A 22,399-nucleotide genomic window follows, 5' to 3' on the forward strand; every position below is an offset into this window, starting at 1 on the left:
CGTATTCCCGAAGGTCTACCAGTATACAGTTCCAGAGAAATAAACAGGCAATTGATGCAGGATTCCACATTTATTGGACGAGATTCAACGATGGCAACATTCTAACAATTTAACAGACAGACATTTTACAAACAAGTCGGATATGGCCAGTAGTGGCCTCCGGACTCAAGACTCTGGGTGAGTCGGACGTGGCCGAGGCTGGCCACCGTATTCCAGACTGACGATTGACATATTGTACATAGCTATATATAAGAATCTGAACAATGAGTATAAATTGACAGGTGATAACATAGGTTAGCAGAGTGAAAGGTTCACAGATATAAAATAATTAAATAAACTCAATAAGTCTTTGATGTCCAAGAAATGAAACACTGATAATTGCACAATGTTGTTTTAAGAGATTAACAGTCCTTGAGACATGACACTCTGTCTCTTTGAAATCACATTAAGAGTCCGAAAAGTGTCAATCACTAAATAAATAAGTAACTTTGTAAGAAATAAACTGTGAGAAAATATTACGAAACAGATGTTGAATTTTAAAAGAAAAGTCCAAAATAAAGTTATAATTAAACAGTGAATTTTGCACGGTGATAATTATATTTGAATGAGAAGAAAAATACTTATTCGTTAATCTTAAAAATCATGCGTTTTAAGGTACTGATTGATATTAAGCAAAAGCAACCGTGTATTTTGTTGACAGAAACTGAGACAATACCAGATATCTGAGTCATATTCTACCTACTTAAGGTTAAACGACATTTTGATGTGACGTTAACAATTAAATTTTACTGTTTACTTTATATGAACGCACAGAAATAAATCAGCTGATATTACTCAGTATTACGTAGATAATAATTCACAGAAATTGTGTGCTTAGTAAAATAAACAAAAAATATATTCATTGTATTCATCATAAAAATAATGACATTGGTAAATGCCAGTACAAACATGGGCACAGACATACAATTAACAACATTAGCCGCGGAATGTTTAACGACGCTTTCAAAAACTCGTGAATGAGCAAGTATTTAAAAGCATAATTGTCTGTGCTTCTTTCGATAGTATTGTTAACATTTGAGAGTATTGATTTGAGTTTATCTGGAATATCAGTCAATAGATCGTTCCCTCATGTAATAGTTTCCGTATATACTTTGGTGTCTATCTGCAATCACCGCCTTCCACATAACGTCCAATTCTTTGTCTTTTGCGGGCATTACAAGATATTTACACTTTCTTTTCAATTCCTTGTAACATTTCAAGCCTTCTGGGTGCATGAATGTTAAGTTTCCACAAAAATTTTCGTGTACCACATTTTTTACTCGGCTTGGAAGCAATCCAAACAAATAGAAGTCATCGACCCAGAAGAATGGGGCAGTGAACACTGCCTGGTAAAGGGCTGGAATTAGGTCAGTAGATATAAACACTACGAACCCGCTACAGTATGTGTGGGGGTACGTGTCACGCCCTTTATAAAACCACTCACTTACAAACCACTTGCTGGAATTCTGCCTAATAATTGGCATTGAATTTGGATTTATTTTGTTACAAAATATAAATCGCTTCCGCTGTTTCAAGAATGAAAAATCTTCAAAAAACTTAAAGAAATTGATAAATGCATCATCGTCAATTTTGATGACTATTTCTGCATTCATACAATTTTCTGTGATCCATCGATATCCCATCACTCCTTTATTTGTTAGATTTCTATAAGAGTCCACAAAATCCCCTTGTATGATGTCGTGGTACTTTTTACTCTCATTTTTTAACAGCCCTGTCACTGTTTTATTACTCGTCGTACCAACTAAGAAGATCACTTGTAGGTTTTCAGGACTATAATGGGAACTATTGAGCCAGGTTCTCCTCATTTCCTTCCGTCTCCAGAAATTCCCAACAGAAGTGTGAACCATTACTAACACCGAAACCTTTTCGTATTTCCTGCACATATTCCTGTTATTTAAGAGAAAAGGTACGTGCATTCCGTCCGGGTACCTCGTTTTAGTCCTTATCCTTCGGACACTTGTAGTTGTTTCCAAGTTGGAGTAAAGCATCTTTAATCTGTCTATCTTGGCGTCAGCGTTCATTATGTCTTCATTCACTGTAGAAACATGATCTTCTTCGTTGTGAATAGCTAAGAACAATAGTGTTGAGATCACTAAACAAGTAATCCTCACGAATTTTAGGTACGACTTCTCTCTGTTCATAGTTATTGATTAAAAGACCGACATAATTTGCTTCTACTCTTGGATCGTTCGATATCAACCCTGTAATACAAAAAAATGTTGATGGTTTTAAATTTACGTTAGACGCGCACTGATAAACAGCAATAAAGTTGTGATGCAACAAACGAGTACTTTTTAAATGAAAATATCTTAAATCTATTATTGAAATTTCATAAGAAATTAATGCTTGCACACGTTTATACAATTACAAGAAAAAATAAAACTCTTTCATATAGAATAAAACAGGAAGATTACAAAGCATAAAAGTTTCACAGAGCATTATACCAATTCAAAGTAACAACAGAATAGAACTCAAATACAGAAATGATGTGTTATGATGTAGAAAATACGACCTTACACAAGAAAGGCTATAGTATTCTTCCATAGACTTCTGTACATGTACCTATACATATAGAGACAATCTTGTTACCCCCCCCCCCCCTTCCAAAAAACTAAAATAGATTGCAACTGTCAATGCATAAGTCATGAAAATTGTAGAAGCTATGAACTAAATCGCATTAATTGGTGGAAAACAGAATACTGCTAAAATAGAAAATATTACAACAATAAAATACTAGAAATTACAAAGAACATTACTATAAGCAAATTCAATAATATAATTGTGTGTGGTTTTTTTAAATATAAGTGCTTGTTAAATAATGTTGACTACTGCATATGTAGCATAACAAGACATTTCATTATATGATGAAATACATGTAGGAATGGACAGAAATATTATCAAAACCGATTTGGTTTGACTTTTCCTATAGCGTCACGATCATTTCTGTCAGCTACGTCATGCATAAATTATACACGCCGCCGTTGTGAAAACTTTATGATTGGTTAACTCCTTTTCTTAGGCGGAGTTATCAGTTCACGCTTATGCAATACCAGAGCTGAAGGATTTCTCAGAACAGTTCATTTCCTCCCAATATTATTCATTCAAAGTCGACTATCCCCTATGTTTGAATTTTGTGCAAAACTCTCTCTCTCTCTCTCTCTCTCTCTCTCTCTCTCTCTCTCTCTCTCTCTCTCTCTCTCTCTCTCTCTCTCTCTCTCTGTAAACTGGCGTTAAACCATAGCCTCAAGCTACGGTCCAGAGTACGGCGTTATAAAAAATATAATATTTAAAAGTTGCATGTGCTAAGCGTTCATTTCATGTAAATACCGTAAATGTATAATGCACATGTATTACCTACTAACTTGCCAGTCGAAGTGATAGATATGAGTTCCTCGATTTCTACACCTTTCGATCGGCAATCGACAGTCAAAAGAATTGAATGATTGTGTGAAAGAACGAGACGGAAGTGGAGAGTGCACGGGGGTTTGTACATGTGCGTCTTCATTAGGCAAGTGTCCGATTCGTTTCTCTTCTGTTGCCCCATCACTTTCGGTGTAAATATATATACTAAAATATCCACAAACCAATTACTGCAGATTTCTTTATTTTACCTGTCTCTGAACCCCCGATCACCAGCTCCATACATGAACACTGGTTTGTTTACATACATAAAAAATACAGTTCTTGATCCGCTTTCCGAGTACGGTTAAAGGTTGTTTTTAACATAGGAGAAAGTTTGGGGCAAGTAAAATACAATTATAAACAGTAGTAAACTAAATGAAGAATTATTTAAATGGATTAATTGCACAAAATGTGGTATGGTATGATGTAAATCTTTTTCAAAAATAGCGTTATTTTTATACGCGGCAAATTGCCGTAAAGTTTTTTTTGTAAGTATTGTATGCACTGTAGCTTTATATTTTCTAACCCAAAATTTATACATAGAGCTACAGCTATATATGTTATGTACCGTATGTATTGTTTTATCACAAGTGTAAACTTTCGAAAAATAGCCCAATTTCGACAGTCACGAGTACCCATGTGAATTTTTCATTCTCTGATATGTTGTTGTTCTGTCCATGCATAATTTAGTCTTAGTTAACCAGTAGCCAATCAGCGGTAAGCTGAATCCACCAATAAAAAAAATTGTGGTTAAGGTGCGGGTATTGTTTATGTATGACGTAGCTGAAAGAGTTGAACGCGACGCGATCGGAAAAGTCAAACCAAATCGGTTTTAGTAATATTGGCATGTCACACCATAAGGACGAATGAAAAATATAACATAATGAAATATCTAACATTTTTTTAAAATGTTTTCAGCAATATTACTTAACAATACCTTATGTCATTTAATTTTTTTCTATTATTTATCCACTTTTACAATTTGCGTCTGTAACCATTATTAAAAGGGCGTCTTTTAGTTATTTAGTTAGTGGTGATGAGACAGGGGTTTACTGTTTTGAGCCAGAACGTACGAGTTCTAACAGAATCAATCCAGGCATAAAAGATTGCAAACGATTGGCATTGTTTAAAGATTACGAACCATGGAGACAGTTTATTATGTTATTTTTTTTGGCAATAAAGGCCAAAGACATGCAAATCTATGTGCCAAAGGGCAAACCAATCACTGGTAACTTCTATTTAAATGTTGTCTTAAAAAACTGAAGCTACATGTATATCGTGTATATAACGGTAGTCATCGCCTCACGGGTATGAAGTATCTCCGACTTCTGCACAATGCCTCTGCACATAAAGCAAGATAATTTACACAATAATCACTCCTTGCAGTAGGGTATCATTGAATGCCGCTTATTTCTCTGACTTCCATAATAAACAAAATAATAACACGATGTCAACATCTGATGTGGAAATATACAATTACATTGCTGCCTTAAACTTTATGTTTACATTTATTCAGTTATGTTACAAAATTAAATGGGGCGTGCACCTTTCTGCTTAGTCGAAGAAAACGCTGATTGTCTTTATTTTAAGTGAATTTTGTTTCGATGTGGTATACATGTATTATCGATTGCATAAATGTTCAGAAGATATGAAGACTCGATCTTCCAGAGACTTGTATACCGGGTAAAGCTAAACTGTAGCCCATTTTCATTAACAAAATACAATTACAGGTAAGTCATTTGCATGAAAGGCCCATTCGAAGCTTTTCACAATTCTTGTTTTCAAATGCAAAATTTCTCATAGTCATTTGCAAGTTTAGTCCTTGAATGAATTACGATGAGTGTTCAAAATATAATGTCCTTTTACCTTCTTTGCCTGAAAACCGTGTACATATTAACTTAAAACACATTGACATGTACATTTTATATTACATCACTCAAAATGGCAGGAAAAAAGAGCAAACACTGCACTTGAAATAAGGGCCTTTAAAAAAAGGAGATCGCAACTTGGTTATTAAATCGTAGATATTCATCGTGAGCTCTGTGATATCTATGGGAATGGTAAAATGAGGTCTGTTTGTAGGTGGGCTGCTGAATTAAAAATAGGTTATAAACACCCAAAAGACGTTGCTCGCACAGACTGCCCTCCAACAGTTACAACCAATAATAACACCGTAAAAACCCACCAAATCGAACACAGAACGAGGCAAGATGCATCATGATTTTTGAAAAAAATCTTAAGAACTCTTAGAATTAGAAAGATTAACTCTTTGCTATGATAGATGGTTATACTATTTTGAGCCAGAACTTAGGTTTAACAAATCAATCTTGGCATCAAAGCAGCTAACAGATTAAGAACCATTCTTTGGGGAATATACGCCCAGTCAGGCAAATCCCTGTGCCAAGGGCAAAACGGTCACAAGTAACTACTATTGAAATGTTGTTATAAAAAACTGAATCTTCTTATATATCATATATAACATGTATTTAACGGTAGTCAACGCCTTATGAGTATGAAATCTCTCCGACGTTTGCACAATGCGCCTGCACACAATCAAGCATTGTTGCCGAGTATTTGGATGCGTAAAAGGGTAAAAGGTTACTGACCCGACCCCCCCCCCCCCCCCCGTTTTCTCCAGATTTAAACCTCTGTAGCTTGTCTGTGTTCCCCACAAACTTAAGTTTAATTCAAATCATTTTAGTGTGACAAAACAAAGAGGTGAAGCAAGAGTTGAAAATAATCAAGAGCGGAGGACGGGGGTCTATGTGATTTGATCTTTCGTTGAGTTGAAGGTCAGTGTGGCCCTTTAAATGCTATATAATAGAAACAGCCAGAACTGTAATCAACACGCCCCGTTTATCGTTTGGTCGAAACTTAATACAGCGGACTGCGCGGAATATAAGATTTCATGATGATGTCAGACTCAAATTCCCATTGGAGACGATTTTGGTGTTTCTTTTAGCTAACGTACTGATGTACATTAACAGTAATTTAGTGAATTTTACTTACTTTTTACAATCAATTTAGTAATTTGTTAAAAGAAAGATGTAAATTTACACAGACATATTAAAGACACTAAAATGTATACATTACAAATTGGCCCTAATCATTAAAGATATTTTATATAAACAATAAAATGCTTCTTTGATGATTCATTATGAAGGTAACGATCATTGCAGAAAATGTTTTATATAGCCCGCTAATGCGGATTATGTATTTTTTCTGCAATGTCGCCACCTTCATATACCCCATGAATCACCGAAGAAAGCATTTTATTGTTTAAAGCAATATGAGCTGCAATTTTCAAGTTGAAATTTAAAAAAAAAAAATGTTATTTTCTACTTATATGACAAAAATGTCATGGTTTTAAAATTTCGGTTAGCTCTGTTTTTGTGGGAAAAGCCATTAAGAAGTTTTAATTAGAGCAAAATTGAATTATTGTCGTCCTGTACCTTATAAGAGAAATCTTTCTCCTTACAAAAATTAATGATTTTTACAAATCTTATCTATCATAAAGCTTAAGTTACAGGCAGACTTATCATACCAGCAGGTTTTTGAAGCAAAATAAAATTCTAAAAAATACAGCTCATATTGCTTTAAATATAACACAGGCACCTGACGTTTTTAAAAACTTCCCTCTGGATGAAAAAAAAATCCTTTTACTTTAATATATGGTACAAGACATTAAAGAGAAAAGTTTAAAACGTCACGTGCATGTGATTTATAAAACCCTTTAAAATATGGGTCAATAAAAAAAAGGCAGCGAAATATTCTAGGTGAAAATGATGAAAAATAGTAGATATTTCTGCACGTTTTTTTTAACTAACAGTAATAATACAACACTATTTTTTTCAAAAGACACATTTTTCAAACAGTAGTAAATGTAATTTGGACAGAATGCTCTTTTAAAAATGAACAATAGCTGTTTTAATGCCATTGGTGTTACCTGTAAACAATACACTGTACATAAAAAATAAGCAACTTTTTAGATTAAATTTGAGGTACAAATAAATGTTTACTTACGTGACTTGACAAAGAATAAAAATTAATAGCATTTAGTTATAATAGTAAGTTTCTTTTTACAGTTTTGACATGAATATGAGACAATCTTGCTAAGACATGCCTGTTTCAATATGTTTTAACATAAAAATGGCAATTATAGCCAAAATTTCATAACATACAATCCATCCATAATTTCAATACAATAATTATTATGATTTAAAAACCACTAAATACCTAAAGTTTTAGATGAAGGAACATTTTTTCGGCTGGTTACTCCAATGACTCGATAGTAACACCAATGACAGTTTCAGTAACGCCAATGACTTATAAACTAAAATTTTAAGTCTGAAATATCTCAAAGAATTAAAAAACCTTTCATATATTAACCTTGCTTAATTATAAAGATGAAAAATGATTTATTAAGTTTTAGTTTTTAAATGATTTGCGAAAGCGAAAAATGACAAAGTAACACTAATGACATTTAGTTATCCCAATGACAAAATGCAATCATACATAGATTTTAATTAACACTCTTTTTTCTTTCATAAAACCCTGACAAATGCTGGAAAAAAATCATTCAATTTAGTATATCTACCTACTAACCCAAATCTTAACTCGGCAGTCATTTCCACAATTTTTGCCAATTTTGTTTACTTTCAACGTACTTAGATCCAACCCTAATAGGCTTTTTAATCATAGGTCATTATATTATTGTTATTTATCATAACATGTAGTGATTATTTAAACTGACATACGTAATAGGTATGAACTTTCCTTTCACAACTTATACCAGCTTTATAAAATGATCAATATATTTATACAAGCAAATGTGTTTGTATAAAATTGATGATAATGTAATTATTACATACATGTATTACATGCATGTGTCATTGGCGTTACCATGTACTTTTAAATTTTTTGTATGAGATAAATAGCAAATATGGATAAACTTTGATTATTTTAATTGACATGTATGTTATTCCTGTCTATTAACCAGCTTAATAAAATAAACATTTCATTTTTTTTTACAAAACAAACATTTATTTTATAATATTTTTGTCATTGGTATTACATGAGCATGTCATTTGTGTTACTATTGTATCTAAATTTCTCTTTTTGAGATAAATTGCCAAAAAATGATAAACTTTGATTATGTCAATTGATATGGATGTTATCCTCTTCTATTTACCAACTTAATAGAGTAAACATTTCATTATTTTACAAAACAAACATTCATTTTTAATAATTTTGTCATTGGTATTACTTGCATTTGTCATTGGTGTTACTATTGTACCTAAAAAAAAATTAATTAGAAAAATTGTTGTTAAAAATGAAATGAAATACCCTTATAATAAAGTTTAAATTGATAAATGTTGTAAATTAGAAATGAAGTTCAAAATATAAAGAAATGTGTAGTTAATTGAACAGTCATGATACACGATACCCCTGATATTTTGCGTGACTATCTGCGATCACACTATTTATGGAGTTCTGCCAGTGTTCATCAGAACACGCTACCACATCTTTGCTAGTTTGCTTTTACTGAATACAGAACAAGCTAGGCAACAGTTCATAATTTATTATCTGCCAGCACAGAATGAATATACAGATAAATGTCAATGTCTATATGACAAAAGCAAAAACATGTTAACCACAAAGTCCATGGGTGTTGGAGAAAGGCCACATTGTCCTTGCTCTGCTATGGAAGGTCTGGGGGTCCACCGAAATACCAACACGCAAAAGGTGCATAACGGGCAAGACGGGGGCCTTGTGTTGATCACAAGTGCCAGAGATGTCCCATGCTTGATAAATGACATGTGGACGGGGATGACTCGAGACATGACTGTTTACCGGGTTTTCCGGTGATTGCTCCCTGGTATATACTCGTACTTGCTAACCTTGAGTACACCCGGTGAGCCTCCCCCCTCCTTTGTTAGAAGGTGGAGGGGGTTCCAAGAATGGCGTACTACTTGTGAACCCCAATCATTAGCACATGGGATGCCAATTTCCCAACACATACACCGGCCCTCCGCCTAATTGACAGATGGGGGAAAACACACAAGCTAGACATGTCCCGAAAAGACCTCCCATTAGGTCCCCCAGGACCCGCCACGAACATTGATATAATGTTCTCCATTACCCCCCCCCCCCCCATGAGATGCGTTGTTAAACCAAAATTGTCTTACGAGAATTCCCTGGCCGTGATGGATAAAAATGTGAACAGGTCCCCCTCCCAAGTTCATTCCCTGTCCGTGACAGGTGTGTACCGTCGTGTCTAAATAATTAAATAATTGCGTAAACTTTGCTGTAATGTTTCGGTGTGAAACAACAGCCCCTCCAAAATCTAATACAATTGATAGCGTGTCCTGGTTTTTTGAAGAACAGACTGCTGGGAGAGAAAAAATTAGTTGTCTCAGTAGAGGGCGAGTGATGGACCTCGGGTGTCAACTGTCTTGCCCTTGCTGGGTTTAAGACCTTTGATTGCTTTGGATACAAGAAAAGACTTAGTAGTGTCGTGTTGTGCCTAGTTTATGATTGAATGAAAAGGCACATAAATAGAGTTCCACTGTCTTAGCAGAGTATTTTTGCATTGACAGGTATGCAATGAATTTGAGTAATGTGTCAGTAGGTATGGGCAAGAAGTCTGAGAGGTTATAGAGATCAAGGAAAGGTGATATTTTTTGTAAGCTGTAATGTAGGCTAGTTTGGAGTCGTGTGACAGTGATGTGTAAATTAATCGCAGTTGATTGCTGCGTGGGTTCCGTCACAATACTTGCAGCTGTGTTTAAACCTGCAATTTGGGCAAAAACGACATTGTTCACCACTGTTGTACAAGTTGCAGTAGTAGTTATTGCTTAGTGTATATGGCCGATGTTGATATTTGATGGGAGGGGTGTATGGATTTTGAGGCTGGTCAGAATTTAAAGATGACTTGTCGTTACTGACAAACAGCAGCCACAATTCGGTGTTGATTTGACCCCATGAGGTGTGGGGGTCTGACGCTTTCCTCAGTCTAAATTGTTCATCGTACTTGTACCAACCAGAGGATTAAGATGCCGCAATGCGGATATCCCGCATATATTTCAACAGCTTCTGTGCTCTTGTACGATATTTCTCCAGCATAACGCTGGAAAAAATTATAAAAGCAGTTGTTCATTTTTCAATAGAGAGGAGCGAGTTGGTATTTTGCTTTACCAGGCACATTTTACCTTCCCTGATTTGCAGTTCCCCTCTTGATTCGATTTCATTAGCGAGTTCTATTGCGGACTTGAGGAGGAGTGCAAAATCTATGAATTTCCCCTCCCAAATTTTTTCCTTAAGTTTAGGGGGATAGGGCCGCCAAGTGGGTCAAAAGTAGTTATAGTTTGAACAGGTTGGTAATCACTTAAATCAAATAGATTAACATCGGATTCCTCCACAACTGAGGGGATGTTAAAAGACTCATCGGCTTGCTGTGGTGGTTGCAGTCCCTCTTTTATTTGTGTGGACATAATGAAAGCAGACACATTGACAGTGTCTGAGGACGTTGTTGCTTCATCAGGTTCGAATGTCTGAGTCCTTCGCCTCCCTCGTCTCCTGGCCGGTGAGGTCCTCTGCCTCTGGACCTGTTTATTTGACAGTTTGGACAGAGGTAGTTTTCAACAAAGGCTGTTCTTTGGCGGGAAAAAGGAAGAGGAAGTTGAGGAATTTGATAGCTTGTACTAAGAATTACCTTTACTTCCTGTGCATATTTTTGGCAATTAGTACCGAGTTTATTCCCATTGTAATAACTTGTACAATTCTATGTAACACCGTTAAATGCGTTTTTTCCTATATTCCGTCAATTAAGTTTGATTATTTGTATATTGCATAAAATAATCATTATTAAAGGAAGTGAACATGAAAAAATTATCAAGGGCTCAAATTTGCCTGTTTGATGTGTATAATGATATCTGAAAACCGTTTAGACAGAACTTTCCTCATTAAGAAGATATGCCACTTAGAATAACTAATTCTTGCAATCCATGAGCGCTGCCTTATTGTTAAAATCATTACCTCCCTGCTGGGTTATCTCTAAGCATCTAAGAGAGGGCAGCACTGATGCTGACGCCAGTGAGACACATTGCATTTTTACACACGTTTAGTAACAGAGATAAAATGCCATCATCAAAATGTGAATTGAAACTTGCAATGGATGTAAAGAGTTGTCATTTTTAAACAGTGTTTATGGAGGAAGATTTTGGATCTCAGAATGATGCATTCCCACCAGCAGTTAATGTGACATGTAACTAGAATGGAATGTCTGTGGATCAGTGTTATTGTGACCTATTTTTCTTGCACTCGGGAATTTCTTATTAATGAGTTTGAATATTATGTGTGCTACATAAATGAACACACAAGTGCATTGCTCAGCATCCTGACTTTTAAAAAGTGTCTTAGTCCTGTTATTCTTCTGACAGCATAAACAGAACCGGCGTACATATATCATCAAGATCTAAGATAAAAACAAATCAGAAAAATTTCCAGGGCATTTAAATAAAAAGTAACGGTAAGAAACCATAGCCACAAAGAAAATGAAATTACATTTTTATATTAATTTAAATTGAAATCTACAAAAGCATTTTATTTATGTAAACACTGACTGCCACATCTCCGTACAAACATCTGGAATGCGATGGTCTCATATTTCACAAATTAATTTATTTATTCATTTTTTGCACAAATCATATATAGTTATCTGAGGTTCATTTATAGAAATGTACTAATTCCTTGTCTTCTCATGACAGTACTCAAAATTTTTCTTCACATCAAGGCATATTTTTTCTTCGTAACTTTTATCAACTCTGTACATAAACACTGGCCTAGTTCCAAACCAGCAGCAAAGTGGCTTATCTACGTCAGAGAACAGATGCATGCTGGGGAATAATGGATTACCTCCATAAACCTTTCACTGAGAGTGTTAAATTGATAGAAATAAACAAAAAGGTAACAGACCTCATTTTTAAGTTTCAAAAGGCTTTTAAAATTAATTAAGCAACAATTAATTTTTTCATGTTCACTTCCTTTAAATGTATATCTTCTGTCAGTGGTGTAACTTAACTCATCACTGGTGTTACAGTAACGATCAGACCTAACCTAACAGAAAGTAAACCCTAACTAAACCCTGGGTTTACTTTCTGGGTTTACTCTGGGTTTACTAGAGTGGACCCAGAGTAAACCTTAGGTAAACCCAGAGTGGACACAGAGAGTAAACCCCGATCGGAAGTATACCCTAAAAGCAGACGCTACATGTGTATTCGGAATATACAAGGGGCATGAATTATAGGCAGTAGGATGATAAGATAAAATACAGGTCTGCTTCACACTTCAGTGCGTATAGTTCACTCCAAAAGCAATTCTCGAGTAAACCCACAGTAAACCCCGAGTATACCCAAAGTAAACCCCGAGTGGACCCAAATTTTCAAAAAGTAAACCCAAAGTAAACTCAGAAAGTAAACCCGGGGTTTACTTGGGGTTTACTCTGGTGTTAGGTTGGGTCTGATCGGTACTGTACTTTGTAGCAGTTACACCAATGACAGTAACACCAATGACAAAAAGTACATAAATGGGCTGCTATACTTAAATACCCTATGAGAGTGAAAAAGGTCAACCTCAGAGTTTGTTTAGTAAACATCTTGAACATATTTAGTATGATAATTACAGTTTTATCTACAAATTTTTTGACATAATTACTACAACACCAATGACAAAGCATTGTTGTATTTCTTACCTTTTTGTCATCAGAAGCTCGTTTTAATAACACAAATAATGGCGTCAGCAGTCTTTTACAGGAAGTGATGTCTTATAACTTAGGACTAGTTATGATGTCATTTATCAATAATGACAACTCTTTTCCAACAAAGTAAAATCGGTTACACCAATGACAAAGAATTTTGTACAGACATATTTAATATTGTATTGGCTTTAATGGAAGATAGGTGCATATTTTTTACTTTTAAAAAACATTACTCCTACTGTGTATTTTATAATCATATATTTTTGGGGGTTGTATTTTAGATAATTTTTAAAGTTTTTATCAATTAAACAGAAAGTGTATTTCTATTGACAGAGTAAAACTGGCAGATCTAGGTGATTAAGTTCTTATATTTATTAAGATACATTTGTTTGTTTTTTTTACTTTTTTCTTATACCAATAGAAAATATAAAGTCCATTATTTGTTATATGATAGTTAAATGATGGTTAGATAATAAAAATAAAATTAAACATAGCAGTGACATAAATAGCTGCCTTTTATTATATTGACCCATATAGTTTTGTAAAAACGGTTTGAAATTTAATGTAAAATATTTAAATGGAACAAAGTTCTGAAAGGAAGTATAATAATTTGATGAATGACAGGAAAAGAGACCATCATTTGATCGTATTGACGGTTTGCTCTCAGTGAAGTAGATAAAGATTCATCATGGGCACAGACGTTATACATTTTTTTTCATAATTAAAAATATATACCCTCTACGTAATAATTAGGTACCGGTATAGAGGGTATATATTTTTAATTATGAGAAAGATATATAACGAGTTAAATGTTGCCGATTGAATGAACTTAACATTAGTTGTGTCGATCGTCATAACAATACAAACAACATGTTCAAAGCTGCATGGTCTAATTTTTTTTAGCTACTACAGTATTAAATAATTTTCCATACAAACCAATTATCTTAGAGAGTTATAAACCCGCACCTATTTAGTATTTACACCAGCAGAATAGGTCTCCTTCAAAGTTAGAAATATTCAAATTAAATAAAAATGATTTTTTATGAGCATACAAAAAAAAAAACAAACAAACAAAACAAAATGCATCGATTGTAAACAAAACATAGCTCAGAAATAATAGTGAACAAAATGTACGCATGTTTATTTTTGTTTTGCCATAACATTACTCACATTTACACTTGAAGTCAAAGTCGTAATACAACCATCCCCTCCTCGACTTCAGGGCGCATTTTAATATGAGGCGAAATAATGCAATACTCTTTTTATGACGTTTGTTTTGTAAAAAAAAAAAAAGTCATCATTTTTTTCATTGAAATATGGCTTAATTGACAGGGAAAACTACAGCAATATCTGTTATTATACACATAGTTAGCATAACCATCCTTTCACAAGTGTACACAAAATTTGATATAAAATCGGACCATGCAGCTTTAAAAAAGGTGACCCTCAAATGTACAAGATGGCCGAACATCCCTCTATGATATTTCACGATTCTTTATTTTTCATCTTTGATATGTATTGGCCTAGGATAATAAGATTCCTATATACTATATTAATGATTTATTTCAAAGTCTGCTTGTTGAGAGCAAAAAAGGGGCAATAAATGTCTGATTCCTGTAGCATCAACTCGTGTCAGTACTTTCAGTACTTTGATTATTTTATTCAGTGAAGCTAAGTAGGAATAAGACGGTTTTTTTTCTTTGTTCTGTCTTTCAGGATGTTGGGGGTGATCAAATTAATCATCAGATCTGACATGATATGAATCACCATAAGCGAACATTTAATGAAAAAACCAACAAAATATTTTAGCTGTGAAATCTGATCTGTTCTTCTATATCTCTATACAGATCTCTTCTTATTAAAGGGACTTGGACACGATTTTAGCTCAAAATTCAAAATTTTTCCAGTTTTAATGTTTAAAATGGTTAATATGGGTACCTTTAATGCTTTGTCAAATTTTGAAAGTCAAATACTGAATTATAGGCAATATACAGAGTTTGAAAATCTATATCATTTAAACAAAACTCGAATTTTGTTATGGTTTACATATGTATTTTATTGGTATAAGTTTTAATCAAATGTTGTTTTTGGTTTGTTTATCATATTATCTATGAACACATTGGATCAGTTTACCTTGTTTGCAATGAGTCTTTTGGTCAAAGAAATGGTAATTCCATACTTTACATTATTTGAAAACAAATATAAGACTCGAGTCTTGTTTACGTAACAATGATATCTTACCTATGTATCTCTCTTAAAACTTGACTTTCATATTCAAATTTTAGTCAATCATTCAAAATGAGCAAGTTAACCACTTTATACATGAAAAAAGAAAAAGAAAATTTTGATCCAAGTCCCTTTAAGAAATTAAAAATAGTTTAAAAATGGCTACGACTACCGATTCCTCCCGAGAAGACCATACGTAAATATAGCACACTGTACATGTCTCTTCTAATCTTTCACAACTATTTTTCTCTTTTTCTGTACTTATTTATTTAGTTCAGAAAAACTTTCATTTTTTCAAAATTTATATATTAGAAAAAGAAGTCCTTATGTTGATATACTCAGGAAAAGATCTGAGAGATCCTCTATTAGTAGAATAAGATTAAGGGCACATAAACTTGCAATAGAAAGTGGTAGATATAATGCCACATTTAGGAATGAAAGATATTGTAATGCTTGTAAAACTGGTGCAATTGAAGATGAAACTCATTTTCTTTTTCAATGTAAAGCCTATTCTCATCTAAGGAACAGCTATTTTAGTAATTTTTATAAGATAATTAAAATAAATATTGCCAATAACTTGGACAAAAAAAGATACATTTTACATGTATGTTTAAATAGTGAAATACATACTATTTTAAAAATTACTGTTAAATTCATTAATGACTGCTTTGAACACAGATGTCAATTAGTCTAAGGAAATGTTAAACTGATCTATATAGATCAGTAAAAATATATATACTGTACATGCAATTATTGTAAACATATAATGATGTTCCTATATATCCATTGGGCCTTTGCCAATTATTAGGGTCTTCCGTTTCCAACGGAAGACCCTTTTGTTTTTCTTCGGATTCTTTTTAGGGTTTTCCGTTTTCAACGGAAAACCCTTCTGTTATTCTACGGTTTCTTTTTCTTTATTAGGGTCTTCCGTTTTCAACGGAAGACCCTCTTGTTATTCTACGGTTTCTTTTTCTTTATTATTCTTTTTTTTCTTTTTCTGACTTTTTTGGAGCGCTATTTCTCAAAAACTATCCAACCGATTCGCACAAAATTTTTAGGATGGATAAAGCATGATCGGCGCTACATTTAATAAAATTTTTAAATGATGACGTCACTTCCGGTTTCAGATATTGACGATTTTGTAAATTTTTTAGGGTCATTTTGTCCACGCATCTCCTCCGAAACTAATCAAGATAAAAGCTTGAAATTTTCAGGGATTGTAGATGAATGTATGTAGATGTACCCCCATGCTTCCAATGATGAAAATTGCTAAAGGCCTCCAAGCTCGCCTGAACCTGAAAATTGGCACCAAATTTTTTCACGAAATTTTTGCACATTTTCTGTGATATCTTTTGATGTATAAATATTTTGTTATAAGATGTAATGCAAAAGTTGTTTCAAATTACACGGGCTTTCGTTTGATATCAAGAAATAGGGACTGGCCCCTCAAATTAGGGGCCAAGAGGGCTGTAAAGTCTTCTTACAATAACTCTTTACTGAATAATAATTTGTTATTAATTATATAAGCAAAAATGTTCATTGTTCGGCTGTTTATCTATACAGTACCATACCTAAGTCATATGTTACGTAATAAGGGGTTTCAAGGGGCCAGAATTTCAAAATTTCGATCATTAATATCTGAAAAAGGAGAAATATTTTGAAAAGCATTGTAGAACAAAAGTTGCTTAAAATAATGTTCTGTACAATATGCTACCTTAAATTTTTTTGTTCATGACCCCATTTAGGAGATAAAGGGCCGGCCCCTAAAACACATTTGTAAAGATATCCTAAGAAGGGTTAACATTTCGTGAACACTTGTTGAACAAAATATGTTTATACTTGCAAGACCTTTCATTTGATATCAAGAAAAAGGGGCTGGCCCCTCCAATTAGGGGTCAAGAGGGGTCTTAAATCTTCTTACAAGAACTGTTTACTGAACAATAATTTGTTATTAATTATAGAAGCAAAAATGTTCATTGTACAATTGTTTATCTATACAGCATCATACCTTGGTCATATATTACGTAATTAGGGGTTTCAAGGGGCCAGAAGTTCAAAACTTTGATCATTTTAAAATATCTGAAAAAGCAGAAATATTTTTAAAAAGCAATGTAGAACAAAATAATGTTCTGAACAATATGATACCATAAATGTTGTTATTAGTGGCCCCGGTAAAGAGTTAAAGGGTCGGCCCCTAAAATACAGTTGTTTAGATATCTCGATAACGGTTAACCATTCGTTAACATTTGTAGAACAAAATATGTTTATATTAGCGAGACCTTTTATTTGATATTAAAAAAAGGGCTGACCCCTCAAATTAGGGACCAGAAGGGCTATTAAGTCTTTTTATAATAACTCTTTTCTGACCAACAATTTGATAAAAATCATAAAGCAACAATGGAGCTTTTATTAAGCTTAATTTAAAACTGAAATCCGTTTTAAAATCGGACGATGCATTACAAAAATATTGGGATTTAAAAATTGAGTTTTCCAGAAATTTTGTTTCCACGTTCTTGGTTAAGAAAATAGTGTTATTTTAAAAGTTAAATTAACTCATACCTTAAATAATTCGGAAATTGTTAATTCGTACTTGAAGACATTCGGGACTTTTTTAATTAAATCGTTCTAGAAATTGTAAAGGTTTTTGTTAATTAGTTCTTGAAATCATTCAGACATTGTTAAGTCGTACTAAGAATTATTCGATTTTTTTAAAAATTTTTTTTTAATTTTCTTTGTAGTTGGTTTTAGAACTCTGCTTCTTACAGGAGCTTCTATCTTTACTCTCGACACCACCGGAAGACCCACTCGTTGCTTTGCAACGAGCTTTGCTCTAGTTATTATACTTTTTTTTCTTTTTCTGACTTTTTTGGAGCGTTATTTCTCAGAAACTATTCAACCGATTTACATCAAATTTTTAGGAGTTATAAAGCATCAATGTCGCTACTGATTATTAAAATTTCAAATGATTACGTCACTTCCGGTTTCAGATATGGACGATTTTGTAAATTTTTAAGGGTCATTTTGTCCACGCATCTCCTCTGAAACTAATCATGATAAAAGCTTGAAATTTGCAGGGATTGTAGATGAATGTCTGTAGATTTCCCTCCATGCTTCCAATTGCGAAAAATGCGCAAGGCCTAGAAGCTCGCCTGAACCTGAAAATTAGCACCAAATTTTTTCACAAAATTTTCGCACATTTTCCGTAATATCTTTTGATGTATAAATATTTTGTTAAAACATGTAATGCAAAAGCTGTTTCAATTTGCACGGGCTTTTATTTGATATCAAGAAAAAGGGGCTGTCGCCTCAAATTAGGGGCCAAGAGGGCTCTAAAGTCTATTTGCAATAACTTTTTAGTGAACAATAATTTGTTATCAACTATAGAAGCAAAAATGTTCATTGTACAGCTGTTTATCTATACAGTACCATACTTAAGTCATATATTACGTAATTAGGGGTTTCAAGGGGCCAGAAGTTCAAAACTTTGATCATTAATATCTGAAAAAGGAAAAATATTTTTTAAAGCAATGTAGAACAAAAGTTGTTCAGAATAATGTTTTGTACAATATGCTACCTTAAATGTTTTTGTTTATGACCCCATTTAGGAGTTAAAGGGTCGGCCCCTAAAACACATTTGTACAGATATCTCAAGAACGGTAAACATTTTGTGAACACTTGTTAAACAAAATATGTTTATATTTACAAGACCTTTTATTTAATGTCAAGAAAAAGGGGCTGGCCCCTCAAATTAGGGGTCAAGAGGGCTCTAATGTCTTCTTATAATAGCTCTTTACTGAACAATATTTTGTTATTAATTATAGAAGCAAAAATGTTCATTGTACAGCTGTTCATCTATACAGTACCATACCTAAGCCATGTATTACGTAATTAGAGGTTTCAAGGGGCCAGAACTCAAAACTCTGATCATTAATATCTGAAAAAGGAGAAATATTTTTTAAAGCAATGTAGAACAAAAGTTCTTCAAAATAATGTTCTTAACAATATGATACAAAAAAAATGTTGTTGTTAGTGGCCCCAGTAAGGGGTTAAAGGGTCGGCCCCTAAAACACATTTTTACAGATATCTCGAGAACGGTTTACAATTCATGAACACTTGTAGAACAAAATATGTTTATATTAGCAAGACCTTTTATTTGATATCAAGAAAAAGGGGCTGACCCCTCAAATTAGGGGCCAGAAAGGCTACTAAGTCTTTTCATAATAACTCTTTTCTGACCAATAATTTGATATTAATCATATAGCAGCAAAGAAGCTTTTATTAAGCTTAATTTAAAACCGAAACCCGTTTTAAAATCGGACGATGCATTACAGAGATATCGGGGTTCAAAAATTGATTTTTCCGGAAATTTTGATTCCGCGTCCTTGGTTTAAAAAAAGCGTAATGTTTAAAGTGAAATCAACTCGTACCAAAAATAATTGTTAAGTCGTACTTGAACACATTTGGATTGTTTTTGTTAAGTCGTTCTTGAAATCGGAAAGGTGTTAGTTAAGTCGTACTTAAAATCATTCGTATTTTGTTAAGTCGTACCAGGAATAATTCGATTTTTTTTTATCTTTTATATTTTAGTTACTATTTAATTAGTTCATGAGCTCTGCTTCTTACAGGAACTTCCAGCTTTACTTCCGATATTAACGGAAAACCCACTCGTTGCTTTGCAACGAGCTTTGCTCTAGTTCATTATTATTATTCTTCCTCTGACTTTTATTGTGGCTTATATCTCAAAAACTATTCAACCGATTTCCACGAAACTTTCAGATCTTGTTTTGTATTGCAAATACTCGAGGTTATTAAAATTTGAACTTATGACGTCACTTCCGGTTTCAGAAATTGACGATTTTGTAAATTTTTAAGGGTCATTTTGTCCATGCATCTCCTTCGAAACTAATCAAAATAGAAGCTTGAAATTTTCAGGGATTGTAGATAAATGTATGTAGATGTACCCCATTGCCTTCACTTATGAAAATTGTGCAAGGCTTCGAAGCTCGCCCGAACCTGAAAATAAGCACCAAATTTTTCCACGAAATTTTTGAACATTTTCTGAAGTATCTTTTGATGTATACATATTTTGTTAAAACATGTAATGCAAAATATGTTTATTTTTGCAAGACCTTTAATATGATATTAGGAAAATGGGGCTGGCCCCTCAAATTAGGGGCCAAGAGGGCTCTAAAGTCTTCTTACAATAACTTTTTACTGAACAAAAATTTGTTAATAATCATGAAGCAAAAATTTTCATTGTACAACCGTTTATCTATACAGTACCAAAGCTAAGTCATATATTACGTAATTAGGGGTTTCAAGGGGCCAGAAGTTCAAAACTTTGATCATTTTAATCGGGAAAAGGAGAAACATTTTGAAAAACAATGTAGAGCAAAAGTTGCTCAAAATAATGTTCTTAACAAAATGATATCAAAAATGTTGTTGTTAGTGGCCCCAATAAGGTGTTAAAAGGTCAGCCCCTAAAACACAGTTGTTTAGATATCTCGATAACGTTTTACAATTTGCGAACACTTGTAGAACGAAATATGATTAAATTAGCGAGACCTTTTATTTGATATCAAGAAAAAAGGGCTGACCCCTAAAATTAGGGGCCAAAAGGGCTATTAAGTCTTTTTATAATAACTTTTTTCTCACCAATAATTTGATATTATTCATAAAGCAACAAAGAAGCTTTTTTTATGCTTAATTTTAAACTGAAATCCGTTTTAAAATCAGACGTTGCATTACAATAATATTGGGATTTAAAAATTGAGTTTTCCGGAAATTTTGATTCCACGTTCTTGGTTAAGAAAATAGCGTTATGTTCAAAGTAAAATTAACTCGTACCAAAAATTATTGTTAAGTCGTACTTCAACACATTCGGATTTTTTTGTTAAGTCGTTCTTGAAATCAGAAAGGTTTTTGTTAATTCGTACTTAAGATCATTCGGATTTTGTTAAGTCGTACCAGAAATAATTCGATTTTTTTCATCTTTTTATTATCGTTACTCTTGTCATTGGTTTAAGGGCTCTGCTTCTTACAGGAACTTCCAGCTTTACTTCCGACATTAACGGAAGACCCCCTCGTTGCTTTGCAACGAGCTTTGCTCTAGTTGTAATTGTGTTTGTGCCAATAAAAATATTTGTATTTGTATTTGTTTTGTATTTATTCACTATAGGCCTAATATAGTTTTAATACCCAATTTAAAAGAAATTCAACTTATTTTTTGATGATTTCTAAACATTTGATATAATTGAATGAAATTTTAAAAGCCTTACCTCTATCGTCTGTTGCATATTTCGGATGAATGTTTTAAAGCTGACATGAACTCATAAAAGCGTTTGGTCGCCATATTAGTTTTGATCGCTCCTCTACTGCCAGTTGGGTATATATACCGGTCGAGAAAGTTACGGTCGGTTGCTTTCCGATCGAGGCATTCAGGTTACACGGACTTCTAAATGCCCAAGTTTAGCTTTTTTTTAAAAAGCATACCGTCTTTGGAACAAACCCTAAACAGCAATTAGTTATCAAAGACAGTTTAATTCTTTTTTTTATATAAATGTCACCTTCCTCTACATAGCATGGCGAGTGGATTTATCCGAACATTTTTATGTCATGTGTCGTTTAAGCCTGCGTGTCTAAAATTGAGAACTGTGTACCCGAGCTTGTAAGTTGAGATCGACTGTATGGTAAAAGAGATCTTAGGTAGGGTCGTAGACTCGTATTATTTTGATAAAAGTAAAGTTATACTACTGCATTTATCTATCTATGGTGCAAATAACTTTACCGATATTAGACATACCGCATCATTTTTTTTTTACATTTTGGTATAAATATTTGAATAAACAATGCTAAAAGAAAAACAAGTAATTTCAATAGATATTGTAGAATGTTACTTTCAACTAGTTGAACCTGAAAACCAAAGGCTGAATTTCATTCATAGCAATTTGTATT

The 22,399-nt window shown here is 33.4% G+C and overlaps 1 protein-coding gene across 1 annotated transcript; it reads right to left on the reverse strand.

Moving 5' to 3' along the window:
* Positions 1-57: 57 nt before the first annotated feature.
* LOC128166361 (beta-1,3-galactosyltransferase 5-like) lies at positions 58-21,845 on the reverse strand. The gene is made up of 2 exons (XM_052831470.1): positions 21,724-21,845; positions 58-2,261 (listed from the first exon to the last, which is right to left on the reverse strand). The coding sequence occupies exon 2, from the start codon at positions 2,199-2,201 to the stop codon at positions 1,107-1,109; it is 1,095 nt and encodes a 364-aa protein (XP_052687430.1). The 5' UTR covers positions 2,202-2,261; positions 21,724-21,845; the 3' UTR covers positions 58-1,106.
* Between the last annotated feature and the right edge of the window lie 554 nt (positions 21,846-22,399).

Source organism: Crassostrea angulata, chromosome 10 (genome assembly GCF_025612915.1).
Source record: "Crassostrea angulata isolate pt1a10 chromosome 10, ASM2561291v2, whole genome shotgun sequence".
NCBI classification, from domain to species: Eukaryota; Metazoa; Mollusca; class Bivalvia; order Ostreida; family Ostreidae; genus Magallana; species Magallana angulata.